Raw genomic sequence first — 27,231 nt, forward strand, 5'->3', positions numbered from 1 at the left:
TGTTGTTGAATTTATGCGCAGCTGGTTGTTATTGCTGTTGTTGTTTTACTTGCTGTATGCAACCTCATTGTTTTAGCTTAGCCCGCTGCAGGGCATATTGCGAAAGTGTTGCTGTTGTGCATATTTCCAGTTAGAGTTTCTTTCATTGTTTTTGCTTATTTTTCTTTTTGTTGTATGTTTAAGCTTGCGACATGCAACGGCTTGAATTTTGTTGCTGTATCGTCGCAGCTAAAGGCACATTTTAGCCGCTAATGCGACATGCAACGCTCAGGGGAGCCCACGAGACATGAGAGATAGCGAGACGGTGCGAGAGGGGTTGGCGGGTGGCGCGTGCGGCCGGCGTGAACTGGTTGCGCGACGCTGGTGTTGGAGGTGTTCGACTGCCACGAAATCTGTTTTAATTTGATTTGTTGCGCTGCGCTGTGACATTCACAAGTCAACGACGAATGACACGTCGCAGATTTACGCTTCGCTTTTTGCTTTTGTTTTTGCTGCTGAGATTTTAATTCGCTGATAAGGTCAATAGCAGTGTTTTACGTAAGTGCATGGACTACATATGCTTGTGTGTATGTAGATGCATGCAAATGGATTTAAATTGCGTATTAATAAATAATTTTAATGGTAGTATATATGTAATTACGTATGGATATATAAAAACATAACGTAAGACAAATAGCTAATCTCGCTAAAATGAAAGTAATGATAGATTTCTTTATTTTATTTTAAAATATTTTTTTTCAAATTTCATCATTAAAATAATTATTTTTATGAAAGAAAGGTAACCTCGCCTAAGATTAAGAGTCTTAAAGACTCCAATTTTTCTCAGAAAACTTTAAAAAATATCGAATAATTACTACAAAATAGTATTTTAATATTATTATCCAAAAATGAGCGTAATTTTATACCCACATTAGATAAGTAAAACAAATTTAGAGACCCCAACTTGAAAATTATCATAAAAGTTCCATTTATTTCTAAAACTTTTTTCAAATAATGTTTAAATTATTAACTAAGTATATCTTCCATGTTAAATATTGAATATGAAAAATTAAGAATGACCTTTGATTTTCGAAAGTGTTTTGGGAACTTTTTGAAAGCTTTAAGCTCATGAATAAAATGTGTTTCTATATTTCCGCTTAATTTTGTTTACATTATTATCTAAAAATAGCTCAGAAATAGTTTTATAATGAAAATGAAGCTTTAAGAGCAAACTTTGATTTGTTAAACTAATCCTAGAAGCTTTTTTGAAAGCTTTATGTTTATATGTGGATAACTAAAAAGGTTTAATAAAGTTTCCTTAAGTAATTTTTATCTACAAAAACGATTTCAAAAGCTTTTTGAGAGCTTTAAGCTTATTTAGGAAACAAGTTTCATTTACTGCAACTCTCTTTTTAATATAATTGTAAGTGTGTTCTTTTATAGTTTTGTTTAATTAGAAGCTTTTAGAAAGCTTTAAGCTTTCATTTTAAGGAAACCACTGTTATAGGAAGTAAAAAAATGCTTAAAAAATAATATTCTATAGAAACTAGAAAAACTCTCACGCAACCAAAACTCTAAAGTAACTAAAATAATATTTACTTCAATGTCAACTGAAGCTTGAAGTACTATGCCTTTCAAACAAAATCAACTTACTGTGTGTACAAAAACTATACATACAAGTACAAGTAGTCACAAGTTTGTGGCAACACTCAGGCACCATAGTAAGTATGAGTGAAGTGTACAGCAAAGTGCATTCAAGTGCAGTACAGCTCAAATGCAATGCATTTCCATACCAACAAAACACAATACAAACACACATACAATATAGCAAACATGAAAATACAACAACACACACACCATTGCAGTTTGTAACTGGAATAACGATCGTTATTTCGCTTTGTTTTTCGAAAATATATTTATTGGTTGTGGGCGTAGGCTTCCTAATTGAATTAGTATGCCACAAGTTACTTAGTTGTTTGATAGCCACAGTCTTGACTGCTGACTAGCAACAACAAAGCACTCAAATCTAGCGACTCTAGCGAGTCAACGAGCTAGTCAAACACCACATTGACGCTCGCTTCGAAACACAATAGTTAGCCCAGTTGCTGCGGTACACCTCAACGACATGCGAAAAATTGTGTTCTTGGTGAAGAAGCAGAAGAAAGTGCTGGCAAGGGCTAACAAACTCGTTCTCTCGTACGTCAGCATACATATTTACCATGTTGCAGCGCGTGGGTGTTGCATGTTCTTTGCACACACAACTGTTTTTTATAGTTCAATATTTTTTTTTTTTATTTTGCATTTATTGTTTTTGTTGTTTTACGATATGTATTGTGGGACTGTTATGAGATCGCTTTGTGTTTAGTCAGTCTGGGTAAATAGACAAGCTGCCTGACTGTCTGTGGCTGAGTTCCAACGACATGCAAGTTAGTATATGATATGTCAGGGTGGTGTTGCAGAATGACTCCCCCTTGTTGTAATATGAAGTTTTCCATTTCCATAGGGCGCGTGTGATTTTGTGTTGTGGCATACACTGTGAGAAATGGTTTTTTGAAATTTGAAAATTAAACAATTTAATTTAATTTGAAAGCAGTTAGCTGGAACGGATTCTGAAAAAAATGAAAGTGTAGTGTTGCCACATGTCTTTAATTAAAACAAATGAAATGAATATAAAAAATTATTAGAATTTAATAGCTATTTTTCGTAGCTCACTGAAAACCATAAGGAGCGAATTATAATAAATTAAATATTTTTTAGAGGTGCCAGATGATTTTAATTAAAAAAATAGTTTGAAAATAAAGTAATAGTTGAATATATGCTATGCAAAATTGAAAGATAGACGAAAACTTGTATTAGACGTACGTTGGGACAGAGTTGCCACCTTTTTTATATATTTAATTAAAAAAAAAATATTTAATATTGTTTTATTTTCTGATTATAAATAAGTGCATTTTTGTAGTTGCCACCTGGTTTTAAATTCCAAAAAAGTTTTATATTAAAATATTTATATATGAATGTTATAAAATATTTTAAATAATTGCAAAAAACTGTTTTTAACAGTGTAATTGCCTGCTTTCTCTTCAAATATATTTGCATTTCTTTACAAACTGCTTAATTTGCATGTTAACCTCATAACCTCGGGCGAGAACTTGGCTGAGAACGCTTTAAAAAGTAAAACATTTTGTTTAATACTGGATGCAATACAGACAGCACAGCCTTAAAGACATTTAAACTACGAGGAAAAATAATACTTAAAGAGCACAAAACGAACTGTCAATAGAGTATTGTCTGATACAAATATGTAAAAAATATATATTCGAGTTATATGAAACAGTTTTCAGAGCTGTTTAAGTCGCTTGACATTTCACCGTTAAGGTGCATACATAAATATATAACTGTATACTACAAAAATATACACATAAAATTTCAAGAACTCTTCCTTAACCTTCTTCACTCACATTCCTGCACATTGACAAAGACAAGCTAATTAGCCGCCGACAATCGCACAGAAAGCGCCTACAACTTCACAGGGGACAACTGAAAAATTGCTTAAATCAATAATTTGTTATTTTTTGTGAAAGTTTGCGCGGCAACACCCATTGCACTGACTCATTAAATGCATAGCCGCCGGGCGTTGAAGGGTTAATATGCAACTAAGAGCACCGAAAGGGGTACCAAAATACAACAATACAAACCAAAAAACCAACCCAAAAGCAAATAGTAACACAAAAAATTAATTTATGAGTGCATAAAGGGTGTAACTGCAGCGCAGCTCCTTGCTTGTCCACTCATCAACGCGGCGGCTACTGTGGTAGCTGTGGCGCTACAGCTTGAGTGAATTATCGCGCGCTGACTTCTTGTTGTTGTTTGTGTTGGTGGTCACTTTCCAAACGTCGGCCAGCGAGTCAGCCAGCCAGCTGTCCTCCTGGACTATTTATTTTATTTATAGCTTTTATTTGGCTGTGAATAAAGCAATAAAGAAAGCTATTGTAGCTAGCTGGCACTTGAAGACGCGAGACGCGGGCCTTTCTAGCAATATGAAACTCCGTTCGATTCGACACTTTCTGTTTAGTTGAATGCGATGTTGAATTGCTTCCTTAATTCTTTTGCTGGCGCTTTGCAGTTATTTGAGTAAAATAGTTGTAGTTGTTGTTGGTGTTACAGTTGTTTTATTGTTTCTTGTGGCAGTAATTAAAACCGCCCTCTTGGTTAAGCGAAAGCGGAAGTCGTTTATTGATTGTTTTTTCTTTGCGCGGCTTGCATGCGAAGGGCGGACAAATTTATATGCGGGCGCTCCAACACAAACACACAAACACACATACATATGTATGTAAAATGTATATAGACAGAGTATATTTCTGTTACAATTTTACTATTGCTTTTCGCTTAAATTCATTTTTGTATCCCAGCCTTTTTTCTCAATATTTATTAACCATTGCTCGTGCAAATAAAGTTAAGTTTAAGATTTGCATTTGTCGACCGGGACATTGGCCTTCAGATGGGCGTGTCTGCTGCACTGCGCTAACACTTGGCTTTTGTTTACCTTGATTTAATTGTTTTGTAAACATTTTCTACTTAGACACCAGGAATAATTTTCCACACACACATACAAACATAGACCTTAACTAGCACGCTAGTACTGTCCCAATAACTGTTTACTGCTTAAAAGTTAGCTTGTTAGTCTGACGCTAAAAAATCGATGGCACATAAATTTGGGTTAGTCAGCGTTGGCTTAAAGTAATCGATGTTAGCTTTAAACAAACTAAGAATTTAGGATCACTTAGCGAAGTAGTAAATACTATACACTGAATTTTTATAATTTTTTAAAAATATTGAAATTTAATTAATATTTTAATTTATATCTTTATTTTACTTAATTTTCTTCTATTTTCATTTTTTTGCTCAATATTCTTTTTTTTTTAATTTATATTAAATATAATATTAATTCTAGTTTATATTTGAATTAATTATAATATTTTTATTTTTTTTTAATTATAAATTATGTTATTTTTAAATTTATCTCTTCTAGTTTATTTATTTTTATTTTACAGAATTTTGCTTTTTAATATTATATAAGTTTTAAAGTTTTTACGTTAATATTATTTTTTATAATTATTTTTTTATTTAAGTTTTTTTTTTATTTAAGTTTTAGTTGTTTATTTTTTTTCTTTCTTATGTTGTTTTATTTTATTTTATTTAAATTAAATATGTAAATTAAACATTAAATTTTATTTCATGCGTCCCTTTTGTTTATGACTTCTTAAATTTTAATATCTTCACTCACCTGTGTTTGCGTAAGGCCCAGACTCGCCGCTAATTCGGCTCGCTCTGGCAGCGCTAAATACTGTGTACGCTGGAATCGTCGATTTAACTGTTGTAATTGCAATGAACTGTATATTGTGCGCGGTTTGCGCATTTTCTTGCCTTTACCATTAACGCGTAAACCGGAATCTTCGCATTTATCGGATATGGAAAAATCTGAAAAATAATAAAAAAATATTTATAAATTAGAATGAGAAGTACAAAAAATATTAACATGTAATTAAATAATTTATTAAAATAATTAAACTAATAGTTATGTAATTAAAATTTATATATATTATATTTGTTAAACCATATCACAAAGTCTTCAGCATAAGTAATAACGAAACTTACAGCTTACAAAAATATTTTGCTTACCGTTACACAAAAATACAATGTTTAACCAATTATTTCGTATGTATGTCTGCAGCTTTAACCCAGTTAAAAGATACTACAACACTTTCATTCACCTCCTTTTACCTACATTCATATATATACGCGTATCAATTACCCGAGTAAGACAAATCGCCAACAGCCAAACGGATTCACTATACTTTAATTGCATTCATTAAAATCAGAGTTCAAAGCACTCGAAATGTAAACAAACGCACACCAACACACATATACACAATGTAATTTAATAGTTTACTTATATATTTATTGTTTTTGGTATTTTATTTTTTTTGTTGTATTCTGGTAGTAGTGTGCGTGGCATAAGCACTTAAATAAAGCAAAAATTGCAAAATAATTTAATAATTGTCAACTATTTACAAATATATACAGACAAACTTACATATTTAAGTTGTCTGGGTCATTCATGAGCCGCTCATTCACTACAATTGCTCTTCACACTTTTCATTTTCATTGTAAATAGTTGTAATTAACCGTTATGGCAATATGTAAAACTATTATTAAACAAATCGACAGCCACTTAATTGTTAGATGATTAGACAAATTGATTGGCAGACGGCTGAACGGTATGTATGTAAGTAAATAAATTGTAATTTGCATGTAGATTGTTGCAATTTTTTTTGTTGTTGTAAATATATTTAGTTTTTCATATATTTATAGCGTGATTTTTTTTAGGAAATTATTAGCTTCTTAGCTTGTGTAGATGAGCATATATAATATCCATATCTAAAAAAAAATTATGTTACATAACTCCACATTTGGCCTTCACAATGTCACAACACTCTGCGGGGTCTCATGTTATCCAATTACAGCAAGTAATAACAAATTGTGGCAAGCAAAATTTTAATTACAGCTCTCTTACTGTTACATACAACAACAAAAGTGTGACTTTATAAATACATACGGTAGCATTGGTGTTGGTGGGTATATAAGACGGCAGTCATGCAAAATTGATGGATTATTTAATAATTAATAACAGTAAAAAAGTTTTAAATTTATTTTTTGAATATTATTTAAATATTTAGATATAATTTAAAAAAATTAATTATTTTTCTTTAAAAAAAAACTTAATTAACCAAATTTTTAATTAATGTTAATTTTTTTTTTTTTTTACCATAATTATTAAACTTTTTAGTTTAGTTTTATTTTTTTAATTTTATTTATAAATATTTCGGATTAAAAAAAAAATATTTTTAAGTTTTAATTTTTTCATGAATATTATGAAACACTCTGTATTTTTATTATACTAAAAATTTTTATAACTCAATTTCATTAATTAATTAATTTTTCTTTTTTAATTTAATTAACTAAATTTTTCATTTTTTTAATTTTTGTTAATTAATTTTTATAAATACCATAATTATTAAAGTTAAAAAGTTTAGATTTATTTTTTAATTTTATTTATAAAAAAAAAAAAATATTTTTAAAATTTTACGTTTTTCATGAATACTATGACACACCCTGTATTTTTATTCTACTAAAAATTTTAATAACTCAATTTCATTAATTAATTAATTTTATTTACGTATCCAATTACTTAATTTCAAATAGTATACTTCAAAAATATTTTATTTTATATTTTCAAATTCTGATTTTAATTTATTCAACTAACTGGTTCCACATCCATTCATTCACGAACAGTTGCAGAAACAAAAAAATATTCTTTCACCTCACTGCCAAATTTACATAAATCAAACTGAACAGTAGTAGAAAAAACAATAACAACCAAAAATCACAATCATAACTTGTTTAAGCAAAGCATAATTCAAGCATAAGTCGGAACACCTGAAAACCCACGAGAAATTAGTAGCTGACATTTTTATGTGTGTATTGACAGTTGCCCACTGTGTCGTTCGCCGCGGGTTGTCCACTTCAAATGTGCAACATGAACAATAATTCATTACAGCAACAACAACAATAAAATGACAAAGGCTGTATAATAGCATAATAGAATATTATGGCAAACCGCACAAAAAAATTTCATTCATTCTGCCTAAATGAGGTACGAAATATATATATATGTATATATACGAGAATATGTATAGTTGGTGGCGTTATATACTAAATCGGTTGTATATGTGTGTGTATGTCAAAATGTGTGATTTTATAGTTTGCGTTGTTGTTTGCCATAACTCTTGATTTAATTAGCGCTATGCTAAACAGTGGCAGCAGAAATGAGGCAGTTAAGTGAGAAGAATTTTGATAATTTTAATTAAATTAGTTATTTTTTGTAATTTTAATTGAGGGATTAATATATTTTAAATATAGCGGCGCCGTTTTAGGTATGTATTTTAAATTTTTGAAGAAATATCATAATTTTTTTTTTATTTTTTTAATTTTTTGTATTGTTTATTTATATAAAATGTTTTTTTTTTTGTTTATTTAAAGAGTAGTTAAAAGAAATATTTAAGAAAGTCTTATAATAAATAATTTCTCTACAAAACCAAGAAGATTTTTGCATACTGATAGAAGCTCTCTTCGATTGGACCAGTCTTTAAGTTAGCGAATCGATCATGCAACTTGATTAAATACAAAAAATTGGTATAATAATAATAGAGCAAGCGGTTATACACTTTATCTTATTTTATTCAATTAAATATTTGTGCTGCTGCTCTCGGTAGTAATTTTTTTTTGACAAGAGAGCGGTACTCAAATATAACGAGCAGAGAAATGGCGAAACGAAGACGGCTTATACATGACCTCTTATCAACTTCAGGTGTTTCCCATTAGGATTTACTTTCTTCTCAAGTAATATTTTCATCTCTCAGCACAAATATTTTATATACAAGATTTTGATTTTAGTAGTATTCATAGAATTTTATGTATTACAAATCAGCGGTTTTTATAAACATTATTTTGTTTTTGTTTTGAGTAACCAACCTAATTGGTAATTATGAAATGTATAATGCGAGAAATTGTTGTTACTTTTTGATTTTGTTGTAATTTTTAATATTTATTTATTTTTACATCAATAAGAATCCGTACAGAGCTTTGAACAAACATTTATTTTGCCTCGATTAGTTGCAGAAAAAAGTAAAAATATAAGTATAAACTTCTAACAAAAAATAAATACGACGACAAAAACTTTACTTACGCCCACAACCACTCCCATCGTAGAATACAGAGTGAATAAGTCACGTCATAGACTTTAACTAGCGCTCCATATAAATGAACTTGTGACATACAACCATGTGAATAAATTTGCCTTTTTACATATGAAAATGTATATGTATTTGTAAACAATTGAAAGTAAATATGTGTCTACTATATAAATATATGTCTATATACATATGTACATATATACTTATAAGATGTACTTGCACTCCAATGTTTAAGTGGCTTTGTCCACGTTCACCGTCAAGGTTAATTGTTTTGCGATTGCCAAATCGTCGATTCGTGTTGGCGGCAGCGACGATGACAATGACAATTGCGAATCTCACCGCTGTCGCTTTTGTTGTTGTTGTTGCTTTACTTTTTTGTGTCTCAATTCAATGAAAACAAAGCAATTTCAGTGTCTGACTTGCGCTTGTGTGATGTATTTATTTACATAGCTACAAAAACAGAATTGCAAGTATGTATATTTGCATGGCAGCAAAAAGTAGCCGAAAACAAAGATAAAACTAAAAGTAATTTAAATAAAAAACCTAGAAATTTCAAATAAAAAAATCGAGAAAAAATTTTAAATAAAAAAATTGAAAAAAAAAAATTCAAATAGTCTAAAAGCGACGGCAAAACTGCTCAACCATGTAAAAATCAGGCGCACATTGATGAAAAATACAAATGCATATGTACATACATTTGTGTGTATAAAAATTGCAATAGAAAAAAGATAGACTATTTATATACATACACATACATCGATAGTTAAATAAAATATAAAAAAACTAGAAAAAAAAAATTATAAAAAGTTCAAACAAAATAAAAATGTCACAGTCAAGCGCGCAATTATGTCACCACACAAAAAACGTGGCACAATTTATAACTGCGATTGCACACGAAAAATAGCTAAAGAATTAAAACACAAAATATATATTTACACACACATCTTGATAAAAAATAAACGCAGCCGAAAAAAAACCAGAAAACCAATCGTAAACGCCGCTAGAAAAGATGAATCGTTTGCATGTAATCACCATGAATTCATCTTTCCACTTGAAAGCGCAGCCAATGGACAGCCGCAGCAGTTCGAAGTTTCAATGTTTCAGCAGGACGTTGTATGTTTGTTTTTGTTGTAAATATGCATATATTTAATAATTATAAATGGTTAGAAAAGTGTAACGCATGACTTAATCGCCAATCGAACGGACACTAAACGATCGATTATAATTATTTGGTGACAATTATAGGTAGTCAATTTTTACAATAACAAAAACATTGAAAATGTATTATATATTCGAACTTCGAATGAAGAATGATATATGAATGAACAGGTGCAATAGGAATACAGTAGCTGTATTTGCAGCTCTGTTGTTGTTGTTTCAATATAAAAATACATATTATGTAAATGGTTTTGAAGACTGTTTTTGGAGTAATATGAATTAGAGACCGTTAATGATATAAACGATATATAGGTTACATAGTTTTTTGCTTGAGCTTTTGAAATCTCCTATCTATCTATAAAAGCAGTTTCTGTGATCCGATCATAGTCTGCTCTCGATAAATACCAAGAGATTCAAATACAGGGAATCATTTTATTGCTGTAGAAACCAATTTTTTAAAGTCAACCCTTGAAGTTGGCGCTCTTCTTACTCTGTGTATCGAAAAAAAAATTGCCATTATTTTTTTTCAATACGTATATAATGTAAAATTGTATAAAACCTAACCTAAATTATTTTCTTGGCGCTCATAATAGCCAACGATTGTGAATAATATATATTTTTTGATTGTGAAGTGTTCAACAAGCTCAGTTTACTCTTTCTCAGACATATTCAGTGAGAGGTTATTAGAATTAGAAACAGGCTTGAATTTGAAAAACTGAGTTATAGAGACCGACTTCACTGTGTGATTGTTTAAAGTCTATTTCCAAACATTTTCCATTTTTATACTCTCGCAACCTGTTGCACAGAGTATCATAGTTTTGTTCACATAACGGTTGTTTGTGTCACCAAGAAATATAAGAGTTATATATGGGGTTATATATACATAAATGATCAGGATGACGAGTAGATTTGAAATCCGGATGTCTGTCCGTCCGTCTGTCCGTCTGTCCGTGCAAGCGATAACTTGAGTAAAAATTAAGATATCTTAATGAAACTTGGAACACATGTTCCTTGGCACCCTGAGGAGGTTGCTTTCGAAAATGGGCAAAATCGGTCCACTGCCACGCCCACAAAATGGAGGAAACCGAAAACCTATACAGTGTCATAACTAAGCCATAAATAAAGTTATGAAAATGAAATTTGGAACATAGGATCCCATTAAGGAGGGGCACATTTGGATGTAATTTTTTTGGAAAAGTGGGCGTGACCCCGCCCCCAAATAGGTTTTTTGTATATAACTCGCAAACCAATAAAGCTATATAAGCCCAACTTTCTGCAGTCGTTTCTTTTAGCCATTTCCTTATACAGTCCAAAAATGAAAGAAATCGGATAATAACCACGCCCACCTCCCATACAAAGGTTAGGTTGAAAATTACTAAAAGTGGGTTAACTCCCTAACGAAAAACGTCAGAAACACCAAATTTTACATAAGAAAAGGCAGAAGAAAGCTGCACTGAGATTTTTTTACAAAATGGAAAATGGGCGTGGCGTCGCCCACTTATGGGTCAAAAACCATATCTCAAGAACTATTCGACCGATTTCAATGAAATTCGGTACATAACACTTTCTTGACACCCTGATGACACGGGTGGAATATGGGCGAAATCGGTTCACAACTACGTCTACTTCCCATATAACCCAATTTTGAATTCCATCTGATTCGTTCACTTTATAATGTATTCATAAGGAACCAATGAAGCTAGCGGAATAAAACTTGACACAAATACTGTATTTGAGCTGTGACATCACTTGTGGAAAAATTGTCAAAATCGAACCATGACTTTTCAAGGCCCCTGATATCAAACATGAAGAACTCAGTGCCTAAGGTTAATTTTTCACCGAAAATATAGGTAAATCCCTCAGATATTTTAATGTAATTCATTCCCTCTGAATTTTTTTCTTATAACAGTTTCTCTCTGTACCTGAAATGGTAAAAATTGGGTCATAACTTCCCCCAGATCCCATATACCTAATTATAAGTAATATTAAATTAAGTGAGCGTATAGTCTTCGATACGTTGTATCTTGGTGGTGAAAACGAGTGAAATCGGTTTAGGAATTACCTCAGTCCCCATATACTATTTATGATGATTTTCGTTATTCTATTGAACTTTATGCCGAATATATGGGTCGAATTGTGTTGTCTTTATAAAATTACATCAATAAATTGCGAGAGTATAAAATGTTCGGTTACACCCGAACTTAGCCCTTCCTTACTTGTTTTCTTTTGGAGTTTTGACATAGAATAGAGCGCTATCGAGTTTTCAGGCATACTTTCCATTAGATCTCACAAAAGAAAGCTCTTTATCTCGCTTGTCAGAGAGTAACTTTGTGGGCATGTATGGATGATAGATAAAATTATGAACTCGTTAGCACGTTATCCAAAATTATTTGATATTTTTCAGCTCAGAAGCTTTGCTAATCGAAACTTGGATCCATAAAAAAATTTGCAATATTTTCTCACTACATAAGGAACGTTGGAATAATTTTCGTCATATCAATTTTAACACTAATTTTTCTTTAATTTTCATAATGTTTTAGGGAATTCAACTAACTTTTAGTATTAAATTTTTAATCAAAATATTTTTTAATATACTATTCCTCGTTATCTATTATTATTATTTTTTAGTTTTCTACTCTTTTTAAGACGCTTGTTGCCTTCTTTGATTATTTTTTTATTAAATCCTTAATTGTCTACTCAATCCTATGGAAAGTGTTTGCGTTGACTGTCATTTCGCCACAAATGGGCTGACACCCGCGACAACAACAACAACTTGAACAGCAGAACGCACAAGACGCAAGCGCTTCACAAAAACCGAAAAGTGCACAGTTACGCAAAAGGCAATGCCAGCAGCGGCTATTTTGGAACATTTTTTTCAACCAAACTTTATTTAAAATTCTTGAACAAATGCATATTAAATGCATGAAACAGTGCATTGAAAAAGTACTGCACCGTCGCACACTACTTCGGCATAATAATGAGTTGCGCCGCCGCTGCTCGACCACGATGGGCCCGAATTTAATTGAGAATCAGCAGCTGAGGCAAATGTGGGCGCAGGCGACCTGCGAACACTTGAAATAACACCAAAACTGGAGAGACACACAACGAAATGGTGAGACATTCTGTTTTTTACATGTATATCAACTCAAGCAGTCATCGAAGTGTACTACAGAAATTAAATCACAGCGCAGTGTTAGGTCGTTGGCGGGATGAAAACGGCTTTTTTCTTGAAAATATCGAAGATTAAAACTGTTGAGCTGCTCTGTCCATTTCACGCGCTGTAAATGGTATGCTTACCTTCGTTGAAGTTTCTTTTTTTGCTCGCGTTATTCACGCTCATGCTTGGCGTCAACTTTAATTCACTTGATTTTTCGCTTCATTGTTGTCACAGAGAGGGCGCGAGCACTCGAGAAGTCACCCGCCAGCAGAAAGTAAGCGCGCTTGACAATATCACAGCAATTGAATGATGTTGTTCTTGTTGTTGTTATCATTGTTTTTGTTGTAATTCAGTCATTCTTATGCTGTTATTGAGTTCGGAAACTCTTCAGTTCTTAAGTGTAATCCTAGTGTCTGACTAAAAGGTACTACCTTTTCATAACTCCAAAGGGGATTTTTTGACAAAAAAAAACAACAACAAACATTTTAAGAATTAAAAATCTTGTTTCAGCTGCTACTTTAACAGTTCAAGAAACTAGTCTCAGCTTATCGGAAATATCGATTATTGAATTAGAAAAAACAGCAACAAAGTTAAAGGAATATAGAAAAAGAGCGCCATAACTCTCTATAACTATGTGTGTAAAAAAGTGAATAATAGCGTCAATGGCCGCACAATTAACCGATCTATTAACACAATTGCTGCCACCATTTTTCGGGTTTCGAAAAGGAGACATAAAAACAAGGATGCACACAAACATACATATGTATATAAAATATATAAAAAAAATGCATGGGAACAAAACTGATATGTCTCTATAGGTATAACGGAAAAAAAGGGAATACCTAGTGGAACCCTAAATAATAAACAGACAACACACTCGAGTTGAAAATGTCAACACAAAGTCTCCAGTGCGAGTGTCCCATTGGGCCGCGGTCGCACAAAAACAATATGCACATACATTATTATATAGAGGCATAAGTGTATGTACTATATGTGTCCATCGATCATTAGGCATGCAAACGTGTTTACACACAATAACAACAACAAAAGGTATTAAAACCAACAACAAAGTGCCTGAAATGTCCTTTACAGTGGTCCGTTAAAAAAACAACACACGTACAGTTGTGATAAAAATCTTGTTTGTCCTTTTTCGAGTGTCACAAAGACAAGGTAAATACAATAACAACAACACCAAGTCAAAGACTAACAGTTAGAGGTAAAACAAGAAATTGTGAATTTAATAAAAGTTCAGTTCAAAAAGGGGCTTTGTAATAGAGACTCACGTGACATTTTAGTGCAGACGATATTACATACAAATATACCTTTAAACGTACATATTTAATATGTATATTACATGCATATGTAGATTAAACAAAATATCAAGTACAGTAGGCTCCCGATTAAAGCAAACTAGGATTGCTTGGTTTGAAAAATATGATAATAAGGTTGTATTTCTTGGTTAATAACTGTAATAGAAAGAATATTTATATGTTCTCAAGTCCAAAAATTGGATTTCGAAGTGTCATAACGGTAAATTATTTATGTTATGTAATATTATAAGCGGCTCCAATAGTTTAAATGAAGTTTGTTGGATGTTTGATGTTCTTAATGTGAATGAATTCATATATAATCTAAAAACAACAACAAATAATATTTTTTAGCCATTCGAAAGATTTTAGAAAAAATTTTTGTATGTAAATTAAATTCAACACAGAAAAATAATCTCAAAAGGTTAGTAAAGTTCTTATTTAAAGAAATACTTCAAAAACGATTATTTTCCCTAGATGATATATTCACTAATTTGACATTGGAACCTGAGCGTTCGGATCAACGGTGGTTCTCAGAACGTATTTTACCTTAGTAAAAATTTATTACAGTAAAAATATGGCATATTTAAGAAAGTCCAGTTATAAGAAGACACAAAACAAACAAAAACAAAAAGAGACGGATAAAAATTTAATTGAAAACTATATCAGAATATTTGAATACTAAAATGTAATAGAAATACTTAAAAAAAGTAGTTGTCGAACAAAAGTATCCTCTATCGCAAAATAATACGCCTAAAAAGAATTTTATTATCGATAAGTTACAATTACCGGGTGTATACTGTATATATTCATGTAAACATATGAGAAAATATTCATACGTAAATCGCTTGCAAATTGTCACCCGAATGTAGCGCTCCCAGCGGAGCACTGAACAAAAGAAAAAACAATAAAATTTCTCAGAAACTCGCATGTCAGCTGCACAATTCGCGTCCACATTACATTGCGCCAAAGAGGACAGAGGTCAATTGGTCGTTTTAAGTTCAATCAAAATGGCGATTTTTTCGGACACATTTTTTTATCTAACTGCATCTAGTGGCTAAGCTTATTTGTCTAACCAAGTTAATATTTGCTTATTTGCGCTTATTGATTGCAGTTGGCTTTTGTTTGCCATTGGGGACAGCGCCACTCGTCATTTGATTGCTGGTTTTTTTGTTTATATTTTTGTGGGGGTTTTTATTTAGTTATATATTAGTTCGTTTGCTGATTTCATCACAAATAGCTTTTTTGTATATATTTTTATGTTTTCTTCATTCAAACTTACCATCCTTTGGTGGACTTGAACAGGGCGGCGCATAGCTGCCCAGATGATAGCCGGAATATGAATTCTGATGCATAGGCGGGAATGGGTAACCTAAGGCGCTGCGTGGACTTGGAAAACCAGAATCTTGTCCACCTTGTGGTCCAAAATGTTGATAGCCCCTGCTTATGCCACCGTAACTGTAAAGTAAAAATATGGAATTTAGAAAATCTTTAAAATAATGGTTCTAAAAAAACGGTTTCGAAAAATATATATTTATTAATATATGTTATTTTTAGCATTTAATATGACAATAACAAAAAAATTGAGGTTCTTATCGAATATAATTTAATTTTTTTTATACGTTTTTCCTAATAAAAAAAAAATATTTCATAGCTTTTAAGGTTTCTCATATTTATATAAGCTGTTATATTTTCATTTAGAATAACTTCACTGAGTTTCTAGTATTCCGACGGCACCAAAAAATGCAGAAACGTTATTTTCTTAGAATTCTCATAGTATTAGAAGGATAAGTTAGATAAAATTTTTACTGAATATGTAAATTTAAAATTTTGTTAAATTATTTTTTAATTTTATTGCGCAAAAAAATTATCAATTTTTTGAAAAAAATAGTTTTAAATAAAATTTGAAATAAAATTTGAAATAAAATTTTTAAATAAAATGTTTGTAAATAGGTTTCTCTACTCCTTACTTATAGTTTTAGAAATATACAATGCAATCGTATTCAAATTTTCAGCTAAAATTTTGCGCATTTCAATCGCAAATAATTTGGTGCCAAATACAAATCAAATGTTGCCTGAATTTCTTACACAACTTGTTTTAAGGCGTGACGGCACGACAGCAAAGAATTCAGCTGTCAACAAAACAAAAAAGTAGTTGTAAAATTGTACAAATTTTGAAAAATACAGCTTTGCGTGTCTACATTTTGTGCGCTGTTGCAAAGGAAATGAAACTACAATACATGTATGTATGTATATTCAAATTATATATTACTTTATGTATATAAAAGTGTAGATTTTCATATTTTGTTGAATTTTTTTCTACAAACAAAAGCTTAGAGTGAGATTTATGTATTTATAAATAAAGAACAACAAAATGGCGCTTTAAAAATGTGGTGTATGTCTTGCTGTTTTATCTAGAAATTGTATTTTTTTAAATTCTGAACTGTCTAATAACAGTTGGTAAAATCTTTCAAATAATTTTTTGGGGTCCAAAATATTAACATGATGTACATATATTATTTCTATAAATATATATATTTTATATAACACATTATTTTGAATATCGAGTTTCAAATCATAGGAAAAAGATATAATCATGGGTATATATAACACCAATAATGGCATATATAAACCTAAAATTATATAATATTTATATATCCGCATTTTCTATTTCGTTTGAATCTATCTTATTTATACAACCAAGTCCCTTCAGAGTGTAAGCATATCCAGTCACAAACGTTCAATAAACATTCGCTTTTATTTACTGTTCGCTAAATTGAAAATTATAAACAATAAACTATTTTATAATAAACTACACAAACTTTTCTTCCGCCGAGTCATTGAATATTGTAGCTTTCGAAGAAGCACTTTACATATACATACATATGTATGTACATTTGTATGAGTTGTACATTTTTGTTCTAAAATTCATGCATTATTTAGTAACGAGCTGAAACTTTATTATGACTTCATCTACGCTGCGACTAAGCCACATTTTCACAAGCTTGTACACGCTTGATTGCACAGCAACAAAAAGTTTGTTCGGATGTGATTGAACCTAGAAATCAAAGCATTTGAAACATGAAATCGAACTTGTATATAAGCATATATACTTTTCATATATTAGCTATACATATTTACATGCTTCATGTCCTACCGAACTCATAAACATACAACTTAGTAATTTCAACTTCATCCTTTTATGTATAAATAAATATTGTACTAACACCTCGCATACACAAAAACAATTGTGGGCGTTTTGAAAAAAATAATAAACTTTGCTTTTACAAATGACAGGGTGCTGCAGCTGACATGAAAATCATGAAACACTTGAGTTGACCACAAGAAATTCTCAGCGTCATTTGGCACCCGCGACAAATGGCTTAAACACATTTGGTGTTTGTTGTTGTTGTTGCGGTTTTCGACTTGTATACACCTTGCGTTGTATACAAATGGCTGTAAAAAAATATACATATGAATGCAGCATTATTGTAAAAAAATGGCCGCAAAGCAGTGGAATATAAAATGAGTTGAAATAGAAAACAATAAAAGAGCGCTCAGTTTGAAAAGAAACAGCCAACAACAGCAACAATGAGTAGTAGCTCTTCAAGCACATGACAGTCGAAACTATAAAACTTAAGATGGAAATACACATACATATGTACATATATAAATATATTTTACATAAATATATATACAAATATATACAGAAAGAGATATAGAAATATATATATAATCAAATATATATAGTAATATATAAGCAACCGTATGAGGTCATTATTTTTCGGTTGCTCGCATGTTTAGTTTATTGATTAGTCGGCTGTTTTGGCTTGCCATTCTGACGTCTCGCGCAGTAATGGCGGTTTACAAGCAAACACCTTTGAATATACATATATATGTACATATCTACAAACACATTCAGACTCTCGCGCCATTACAATACTCTAGTCACATATGAATCCTGCTTGTCCGCAGGCTCTGTGACTCTGGGCGCTGTCAATTTTGTTATTGTTGTTTCATTTTACGATTCTTTCGTTTTATGGTCAGTTTGTTGCGGTTTTCATTTATGTTTTGCCAAAAAAAGCGTATTATGAAAACACGGAAACGGAAACGCGACTGCCATGCAATATTGGCGCGCACGCATACAAATGGCCATGACATATGTTTGTGCATACACTTTGATATATAAGTATATATTTATGTATGTATATTTATATGAAATACAGCATATGTTGTTAATTTAGCTATTTATATACATATATATACTTGAAAATCCATATATTTTGATCTGCCTTTGCATTGGCTACCAAAAGCCGCAATTGCCACGTATTCCAATCGCTTGTTGGTCAATACGTGCCGGGTACAAACCGAAAGCCACAAAATGTCTGCTAGCATCGTATCAGTGAAGTAAGCATATTTTTATAAACATGTATGTGTATATTATGTAGTATATAGTTAGGTATATTGGAAATATTATAAAGTAATATAATATTTTTATAATCTTTATAAAAGTCTGCTAATAATATTTTATAGTGTTTTTTTATCGATTTCACTGCAGCTAATAGTGAATTCAGTTCAAATTTTTACTACGAAATTTTCGGTATATATTTTTTTTTTCAAATAAAAATTTCAAATTCATTTATTTATATAAAACTATTGATAATTAATAATAAATAAATTATATTAATAATAATTCTTTGATAATTATTAAGAGAGACATTTTTTTTGTGAATTCGATAGCTTATCACATTTTTAGAAAAAATTTTTCTATAATTTCCTGAGCGATCCCAACTCGAATAAACTTGTTCCGATTATGAAAATCAATATGGCAACAAAATGATGATGATTAGGAATGATTGTTTGCTTCAGAATAAAGCAGAGTTTTAACAACAAAGAGAGCTTTTTATAAACAATAAGAAGATTATTATCTGAACCTGCAACAACAACGGTCGACAGCCCTTTAAAACTTATTAAAAGTCTCAAACGCTCAATTGTGCTTAAGTGTGACAAAGTACTCATCGATATTATGGTAACTAATACTTAAAAATATTCGGTAAAGGTTAAAAATGAAAGTAGAATGTGATTCTGTTAAATTAAAAAACAAATATGTATATCCGACGGGGGATAAATAATTATCAAATATATTTGACGCTATAATATATAATTCTTGATAGCTTTAAACGTCTCAATAACAAGGTGAATTAAAGTATTACTAATGACTAATGTTGTATTCCGTATAGCCCTAATTGCTCCAAACTTCAAGTTTTAAGAAATACTAACCACCGATTTCATTAGTGTTCATTCTAGCTATGCTAACTTGAAAATATAAAATTTTAAAGCACTTTCGAAGGAATTTCATACTAATTACGGGTGTTTGATCGATTATCTTTCCGACATAACACTATGAATAGCAATTTTCTTAAATATTATACTTTCAACGCATAAAAACTATAACCACTACTACACTCTGCACTTAAGCGCATTAAAATAAATACACACATTTTCAACTTAATTAATGTTTAGAGCCATCGCATGAAATGCTAAACACCATATTGCGCGTAAGTATCGGAAATTTCCGATTTGATTGTACAATTACGAAGATTTGCTTTCAATTTCAAGTAAAGAAAACAAAATCACTAAATGGATATATGTATACATACATGCACTTGTATATAAATTATATTAAGGGCACAAAATAATAATTAAGCATTTCCGGTCACACAGCGTTTTGCAGCAATGCAAAAGGAAGCAAAATTCTAATCGACAAAATCAACATCAAAAGTCAATGAACACAAACGGACGGACGAACGGACATTTAGTGGCACTTGCACTCGCACACTCACAATATAATATATACTTTGTTTGGGCCTCGACTTGCTTGCGCTACAAATAAATCACGCACAGAATATTTACAACCGTTTTAATTGAATCTACGCCACGCTACGTACATTTCCGTCACAGACACATATACATATGTATATACTCACCCACACACATATTTATATTGCAATTGAAAAAAGTATCAGCCAGCACAAAGCACAAAAAATCAGGGCACTCATCAAAGCAAAGTTCATAAATTTAAACGAATTTTTATGGCGCGAACTATGCGGAGTCGTCTATTTAGTTTAGTTTTTATTAAATATAGCAATAACACCAACAACAACACTGTGTGGCAAATAATATCGAAAGTAAAAATGTGGGGTGTTGCAGTGTTCATTTGTATGTACATATAGTATGTCTGTAGTGGTGATGCGTTCACCAACGCACAATATTCATTTTCTTTTTCATATTTTTATTATTAATTTACGCGCATTTCCGTTACATACAAAAATACGTATTTGTATGTAAGTAAAAGTAGGCAGTTTAGGAAGTTGCTTAAGAGGTTGCCTGATTAAGCGAATATTTTATACAATAAATTTAATTGATTTTTAATTAAAATAAAATAGATTTAGATTTAAAAAAATATAAGTTTTCATGATTTTTTTTTTTTAATTTTGTTGTTGTAATTTTTTTCCAAATTGAAAAAATTAAATTTTTTAGTAACTTAGTTTTCATAAATTTTCAAAATAAAATTATTGATTAATTTTTCTTCTTGCATTTCAAAATTTATTTAAATTAAAATTAATTAAAATAAAATTTAAAATAATTAAAATAAATTTAATTTAATAAAATAAAGTTCACTCTGTTTTTTGTTTTCATTTTATCGTTGTTGTTTTTATTTTTTGCAATTCAGAACTATTTAAAATTCAATAATAAGTTGGTTTCTAGCATTTTTATAAGTTTTTTGTTGTTGTTGCTGATTTTTTTGATTTTAAAATAAATAAACAAAATTTAATTTTCCTTAATTTGTATATTTATTTCGCTTTTTCTACAATTTCTCTTAAAAAACTCCACTCAGCGCACAGACACCAACACCTTAGCGCTCGCGCAATGGGAGTGTCGTCGACCTTGTGCGCTTTTCTTTGGTTGGTCACTTTGCTTTGTTGCTGGCCATAATGTCGTTTCTCATTTGTCCAACGCAATTGCCGCTATATTTCATAATATAGCGCTACTTTACTACATACAAACATACACAGATATGTATGTAAGCAATTTTTCATGGCAGCGCCTGCGCTTATGTTTTACCACCGATTTACTGATAAGCCGTCTAATGTGCATATTTCATACTTCTGCTATTGCCTTCGCATGCAAATATATTTTTTTTACCTTTAATATTCAGCTAATTTGTCATTTTGACGGCTTGCCATATGTAAAGTATAAGAGCGTATGCTAAGAAAAGCTGTCAACAGCAAAGAATAATGCTTTCTTAGTTCTGTAACAACAGCAACAAATACACCAGCGAGTACCTCAAACTTTTTAATTGCCGCTAATTGTTTTCATATGTTTTTGCTGTAGACTGTAAAGTGTAATTTATTTTTTGGGGCAAGATTTCGTGAATGAGATATTTTTTAATGGTATATGCACTTTATTTACTTAGTGACGCATTTGCTGATAAATGTTTTGTTGTATTCATCAATCGTGTGTTAGATTTTAACATAAACTAATTTTTCATTTAATGAAAGAAAAATATTTGTTTTCTAATTATGTATTTTTCTTTAATTGCAGATTTTGTGGAGCTGGCATATTTTTGAATAAAATCGGGTGAGTGTTGTTTCATACATTAATATCTACCCAAATATTTTGCAATTTGAAAAAAAAAATATATATATATAAAAGTATTTCTTTAATTTTCGCTTTCATTAATTCCTTAAGACTCTTGTTATACTGAAAAATTCAAATTAGAAATTTAGCCGATACGAATCTCTCTAGATATTGTAATTCTATTGAAAACCTCAAAATAGAGAATTTGTCATTATCATAAAAATATGCTTGTTGTCGTTGTCGTTAGGACCAAATTTTTTTTTTTGTTGTCAAGTATTATTAAAACTATATTTTGAGTGATTAGATTATGAATGGGTATAACTTTAGAGAAAATATATCTCGATGTGGGGATATTCACATACTTTCTCTTAATATTTGCTCTGGTTGGTTAAAAGAAGGTAATTTCATAGTATTTAATGCAAATCTTTATTGTAATATTCAAAAGTCGCTACAATACTCTTTTGAAATAACGAAGGCGGGTTGACTCCCAGAAATCGTATTTCAGTGCTCACTTTAAATAAATGCACGAGCCGGATGGAAGTAGTTTGGATAACGGGAACTAATACGGGAATTGCAGTTGAACTGATGATGTGACAAATATCCCTTTTACTATCGTTCTTTATTCAACAGTGTACTGAAAAAACTAGCTCTTTTGGGCGAGATTCCTTGAGACATACTTTATAATTACACCTAAGTATATTGAAAAAATCTATAAAAGATCTAAAAAGCTTATTCTTAAATTTGAATACGATCGTTTTCGATCAAATCTGTCATCACTTTTTCAAAAGTTTTCGTATTAACTTTGGGTTGACGACAAGTATTATGATGAACGTTGATAAGCCTCGTAATTATGAAAATTCGTAATGAGGTTTTGGTTTTAAAATCAGGAAAAAACGGCGAAAAGGAAAAGGATAACCTATTCCGTTTAAAAATATTATCAGAATTCGAAGATACCTTTTGAATGTATATCATTTGATCCAGGTACTTCAAACATTATTTAGAAATTTTTATATTTTCGAATTAAAAAAACATGTTCATGAAATATTAAAACATGCTGAAACCTTAAAAGTATTTGAAATGAGATTTTTTATTCAAAAAGCTATACAATTTTTTAAAGAGTGGGGTCTGCTCCTTCCGTATTGAAAGGAAAGAAGTCTTTTCGAATTCCTTTCTACTTTTCTAAGTTTTTCAAACTTACTGAATCACTTAATATTGAGTTTTATTTGAGCATTTCGAAACACCAAAAAAATGCGGCATGAACATGAACTAAATACAGTAGCAAAAGCAACGATTTATCGAACCGATTTCCTATCAACGAATTCATAAATAACTAATGGTTCGCGGAAACCATAACAATATTTTTTCTACAAGCTACAGCACTTCCTTAACTCTAATACTCAAGTATATCACTTCTAAGTGAAACTCACCCAGCGGCGGCATGCTGCTGCAACTCGACAAATGCCGATTTGCCCGGTATTTGTGCGCCAGGTGTGCCCGTTGTTGTTGTACCGCCATCCATATACTTGGGTGTGTGCGGTGCGTCGGGTGCATCCATGCCGGATTGTGGTGTGCTGGGAGGCCCCTCATAGGGGCTCCCTAAATCGGTGAAGTTAAGCGTGTTGGCGCCTATCGAGGCCACTTTATCAAGAATTTTGACGGCTTTTTTGGGGGACGCGTGCACACGAAAGTAAACAACAACAAAATATTAGTTGTTTTTGTTACTTAAATTTGTTGTTGTATTTATTAATGATTTCTTTTTCAATTTTTTCACTTAAAAACACAAAAATCAAATTGTGTTGTATTAATAATTTTTTTGTTTTTTTTTTTATATGTCTTAGTCACTGCTGTTATTGTTATTTTATTTTTGTGTTTTTCAAAAATCGTTTTTCTTATTGTAAACAATTGCCACGCACTTGACGTCGTATAGTAAATGCAGTATTAAATACTTGCTTAACAGCGTATATTTTTCTTTTAATTACAACAACAATACCACTATTAACACTAGCTACACTCGCACTGTCGTCTACAATTTTAATTAGCGTATAATTTGTGTCATTTTTCTTTCCGCACTGCAATTAGCGATTTTCCGATTTTCAACGGCGACGGCGTTCATGGATGCTACGCGCAACGAAAGTTTCTTAGCCGTTTACATATAAAATATTTATATATTAGTGTGTGTAGAAGTGTGCGTGCTTTGTTTTTGGTATTGCTAATTGTTAGCGTGGGTGGTGCACTGACTCGTTGCCTGCTTTGCGGGGAGAGGAGGAGGTGGAGCGCGTTTGCAGCGTGGATTTGTACGCACACGTGAGCTTTTTAATTGTTGCTGATTGGCAAATTTTAATTTTTTGTTTTTCAATTTTAATTTGCTATCAAAACTACTATTTACGATCTTACGCGGTGTTAAGCACTTGGTGAATGAACTGAGGGGGCCACAAAGAGATTAGGATTTGTGTCAAAATATGGTGTATAAGATCTTTTGTTATTTGTTTAAGTTGTTTTATTAGCACTGATTTAATTATAGCTTCGGATTATAGTGTAATCTTCATAAGAATCTTTTGAAACTGTATTCTGTTAGTTTACGTTTTTACTCACCAAATCACTTAAAGTGATTTAAATTCACTTATAAATGTTTTTAATTTTTAAATTTTTTATTTTAAAGTTTTCAATGAGTTTCTTAACACATAAAATTTAATTTGCTGAACACTGTTAGATTTTTATTTATATTCATGAATTATTATTTATGGAAAATGGTATTTGATATTAATTTCCTTTTTATGTTTCTGTTTTATAAAACCCATCTAAGTGATACTGAAATCTATTTACTTTAATCCGTCCTTCGAAAAACACTTTAGTCAACTAAATCACGCAATTTAAAGATTTCCAATTAAACTAGTAAATTTTTCGGTATTTTGAGATTTTTCCAATTTCACACAATTTTATTTCCTTTATTTATCAGCCTTTCACAAACAGCAAAATAAATAAAATTACATCTTTAGTCCACCGCCGATAATCGCGCGTATTTGTTCAACGTTAACACGACGGCGTTTAGACACGTCAAAAAGCGCGTTTTTGTATATTTGCGAGTTAAAACCAAAAAACCAGCAGCCAAGTAAATTCACCCGTCAATGCGAGACACTGCGAACGATTTGTACGCGCGACCAACCACAAACAAAGTGCGTGAACGACTAGGTACGAGGTGATTATGTGATCATTTGCTGCGCTGCAAATATGCTCGCGAACACAAGCTACTCTACCACTGCCGCTACCGCTGTTGCTATTGCTGTTGCTATTGCTGTTGCTGTACGCTACTTTTGCTCGCTCCAACACGATGCGAAGGCGATGGCGATGATGATGACGACGACAACAACGACGATGAGAACGACAACGCCAACGACGGCTGTCAGTCCGAAAGCTAGTTAGTTAGCCAACAAACGAGCCGGAAGACCGGCTAGGCAACGCTACGCTATACTGGTTTCATATGAGCTGAGCGCACATAAATTTTGTCGCTTGTCGCTGTCGCGTGTGCAAGTGAGCCGAACGCAAGTATTCACAACGCTCCCGAATGAGTGCGAGTAAACTAACTGGCTTTTTAGACTGGAAAAACCAGTTAGCCAATATTCCAGTTATGCGCGCTGGCCACACGACCCTGCAAGCATACAATGAGTGTAAGCGCGAGAGCAATACTTACTACATTTATTGTCTACTCACTTCAGCTGCGCACCAATTAGACTGCGGTGGTCATGCAGCGGCGCTCAGCGAAATATGCTTTGAGTTCGCACTGGCAATTGGCGGAAAGAGCGCCCATTGTTTTGAAAGCAAGTGCTGTGTGCTCACTTCCACTACCGTGAGGCGCAACCGGTTCTTTGCGACATGGCGCATGTACTTTATGCGCAGCGCTTGCCAGCTATTGCGCGTTCTTTCTAACATTTAGCCGTGGTGTTATGCGCGCTCTTTGTTTTGCGCATGGAATTTCTGTTTTTTTATGGCATTTCGCCCTTTTCTGCAAACTCTTCAGTTTGTTGTTGTTGCTATTTGGTATGGCATGGGTGCTCATGTAGATTTGTTGTACTTCGCTTTTGTGTTTTTTGTTGTTTTTGCACCTCAGTTGTTTTTTTTTTGCATTTATTCGTCTCTTCACGTTTGTACGCTTATTGTTGAGGCGGAGTTTTGTAATCAGCTGCGCCGCATTACCTCCCTTATCCAAATGCAATGTGCATGCCCCAACCTGTCGTTTTATTTTTGTGTTGCTTCCCTTCCCTTGCTTCTCGTAAATTTTGCAAAAGCTCACCCACCCGTTGTTGCTGTGAGTAGTTTTATTCACTGCAGCTACTTCTCTCACCATTTCGGCTAGAGGCGCTCTAGCACCCAGCCACACTGTCATTCGCTTGGTCGTCACAATTTGATGTTGGTTGCTGCTTTTATTATTATAATTTTTTTCTGCATATTTTTTTATGCACTTCAAACACCAAACACAGTTTTGTTGTTGCTTCGCCGTTTTGGCTTTCGGATTTTGCTCTCTACTTCTGGACTTTTTTTTATTATTTTTATGGCGAATTTGTGCAAATTTGGAGTGAATATTTACGCGTTTTACTTGAATGTTATGACTGCAAGTGAAAATATTATGACACAAGGGGAGGGGGTATATGAAAAGAAAAACGCGAAAATCGAAAAATATGTATGTATGTATGTTTAAAGTGTTAAATGCAGCAAAGATAGCACAGATACTACAAATGTTTAATTAAAATGATAAAGTCTGAACGTTTAAAACTTAATTTATTGTGTTTGAACTACATTATTGCCTACCTAGTTGTTGCAATATGCTGTTTGACGTTACTTGTTATGTTAATTAATTAGCGAGCGAGTGCCATGGGTTTGGTAGTTTGCTTTTAAATAAATTTAAAACAGTTGGGGTCACATAAGAATATATGAATATGACAGACGCTTACTGAATTTAAACAGTTTTGTTTTTTTATATGTATTACCATTATACATATACAAATATACATATGTATATAGAAGATCTTATTGAACACGCCTTTAAGCTGTAAGGATAATAGCCTAAAAAATTACATTTAACTTTGTTCTAGTTTTATATGGGAAAATAGGTAGACTATTCTTTATTCCATCATATGCTCTTTTCTTACTTAATTATAAATGGTGTTTCTTTATAAAGATG

At 31.7% G+C, this 27,231-nt stretch overlaps 1 protein-coding gene across 4 annotated transcripts in view; it reads right to left on the reverse strand.

Moving 5' to 3' along the window:
* The window catches only part of Dll_0 (homeotic protein distal-less), a 75,750-nt gene extending 50,417 nt beyond the window's left edge, over positions 1–25,333 (reverse strand). The window contains exons 1-3 of one of the 4 annotated variants that reach the window (XM_054235080.1): positions 23,483–25,331; positions 15,697–15,872; positions 5,264–5,457 (exon numbers count right to left, since the gene is read on the reverse strand). In XM_054235080.1, coding sequence (XP_054091055.1) covers positions 5,264–5,457; positions 15,697–15,872; positions 23,483–23,610 — 498 coding nt within the window. In that variant the 5' untranslated portion in view covers positions 23,611–25,331. Of the gene's footprint in view, positions 1–5,263; positions 5,458–15,696; positions 15,873–23,482 lie in introns of all 4 variants that reach the window. The other 3 variants (XM_054235082.1, XM_054235081.1, XM_054235083.1) reach the window with 3 other exon arrangements.
* Positions 25,334–27,231: the final 1,898 nt, after the last annotated feature.

The sequence above is a fragment of the Zeugodacus cucurbitae genome, chromosome 6 (assembly GCF_028554725.1).
Source record: "Zeugodacus cucurbitae isolate PBARC_wt_2022May chromosome 6, idZeuCucr1.2, whole genome shotgun sequence".
In the NCBI taxonomy this organism is placed as follows: Eukaryota; Metazoa; Arthropoda; class Insecta; order Diptera; family Tephritidae; genus Zeugodacus; species Zeugodacus cucurbitae.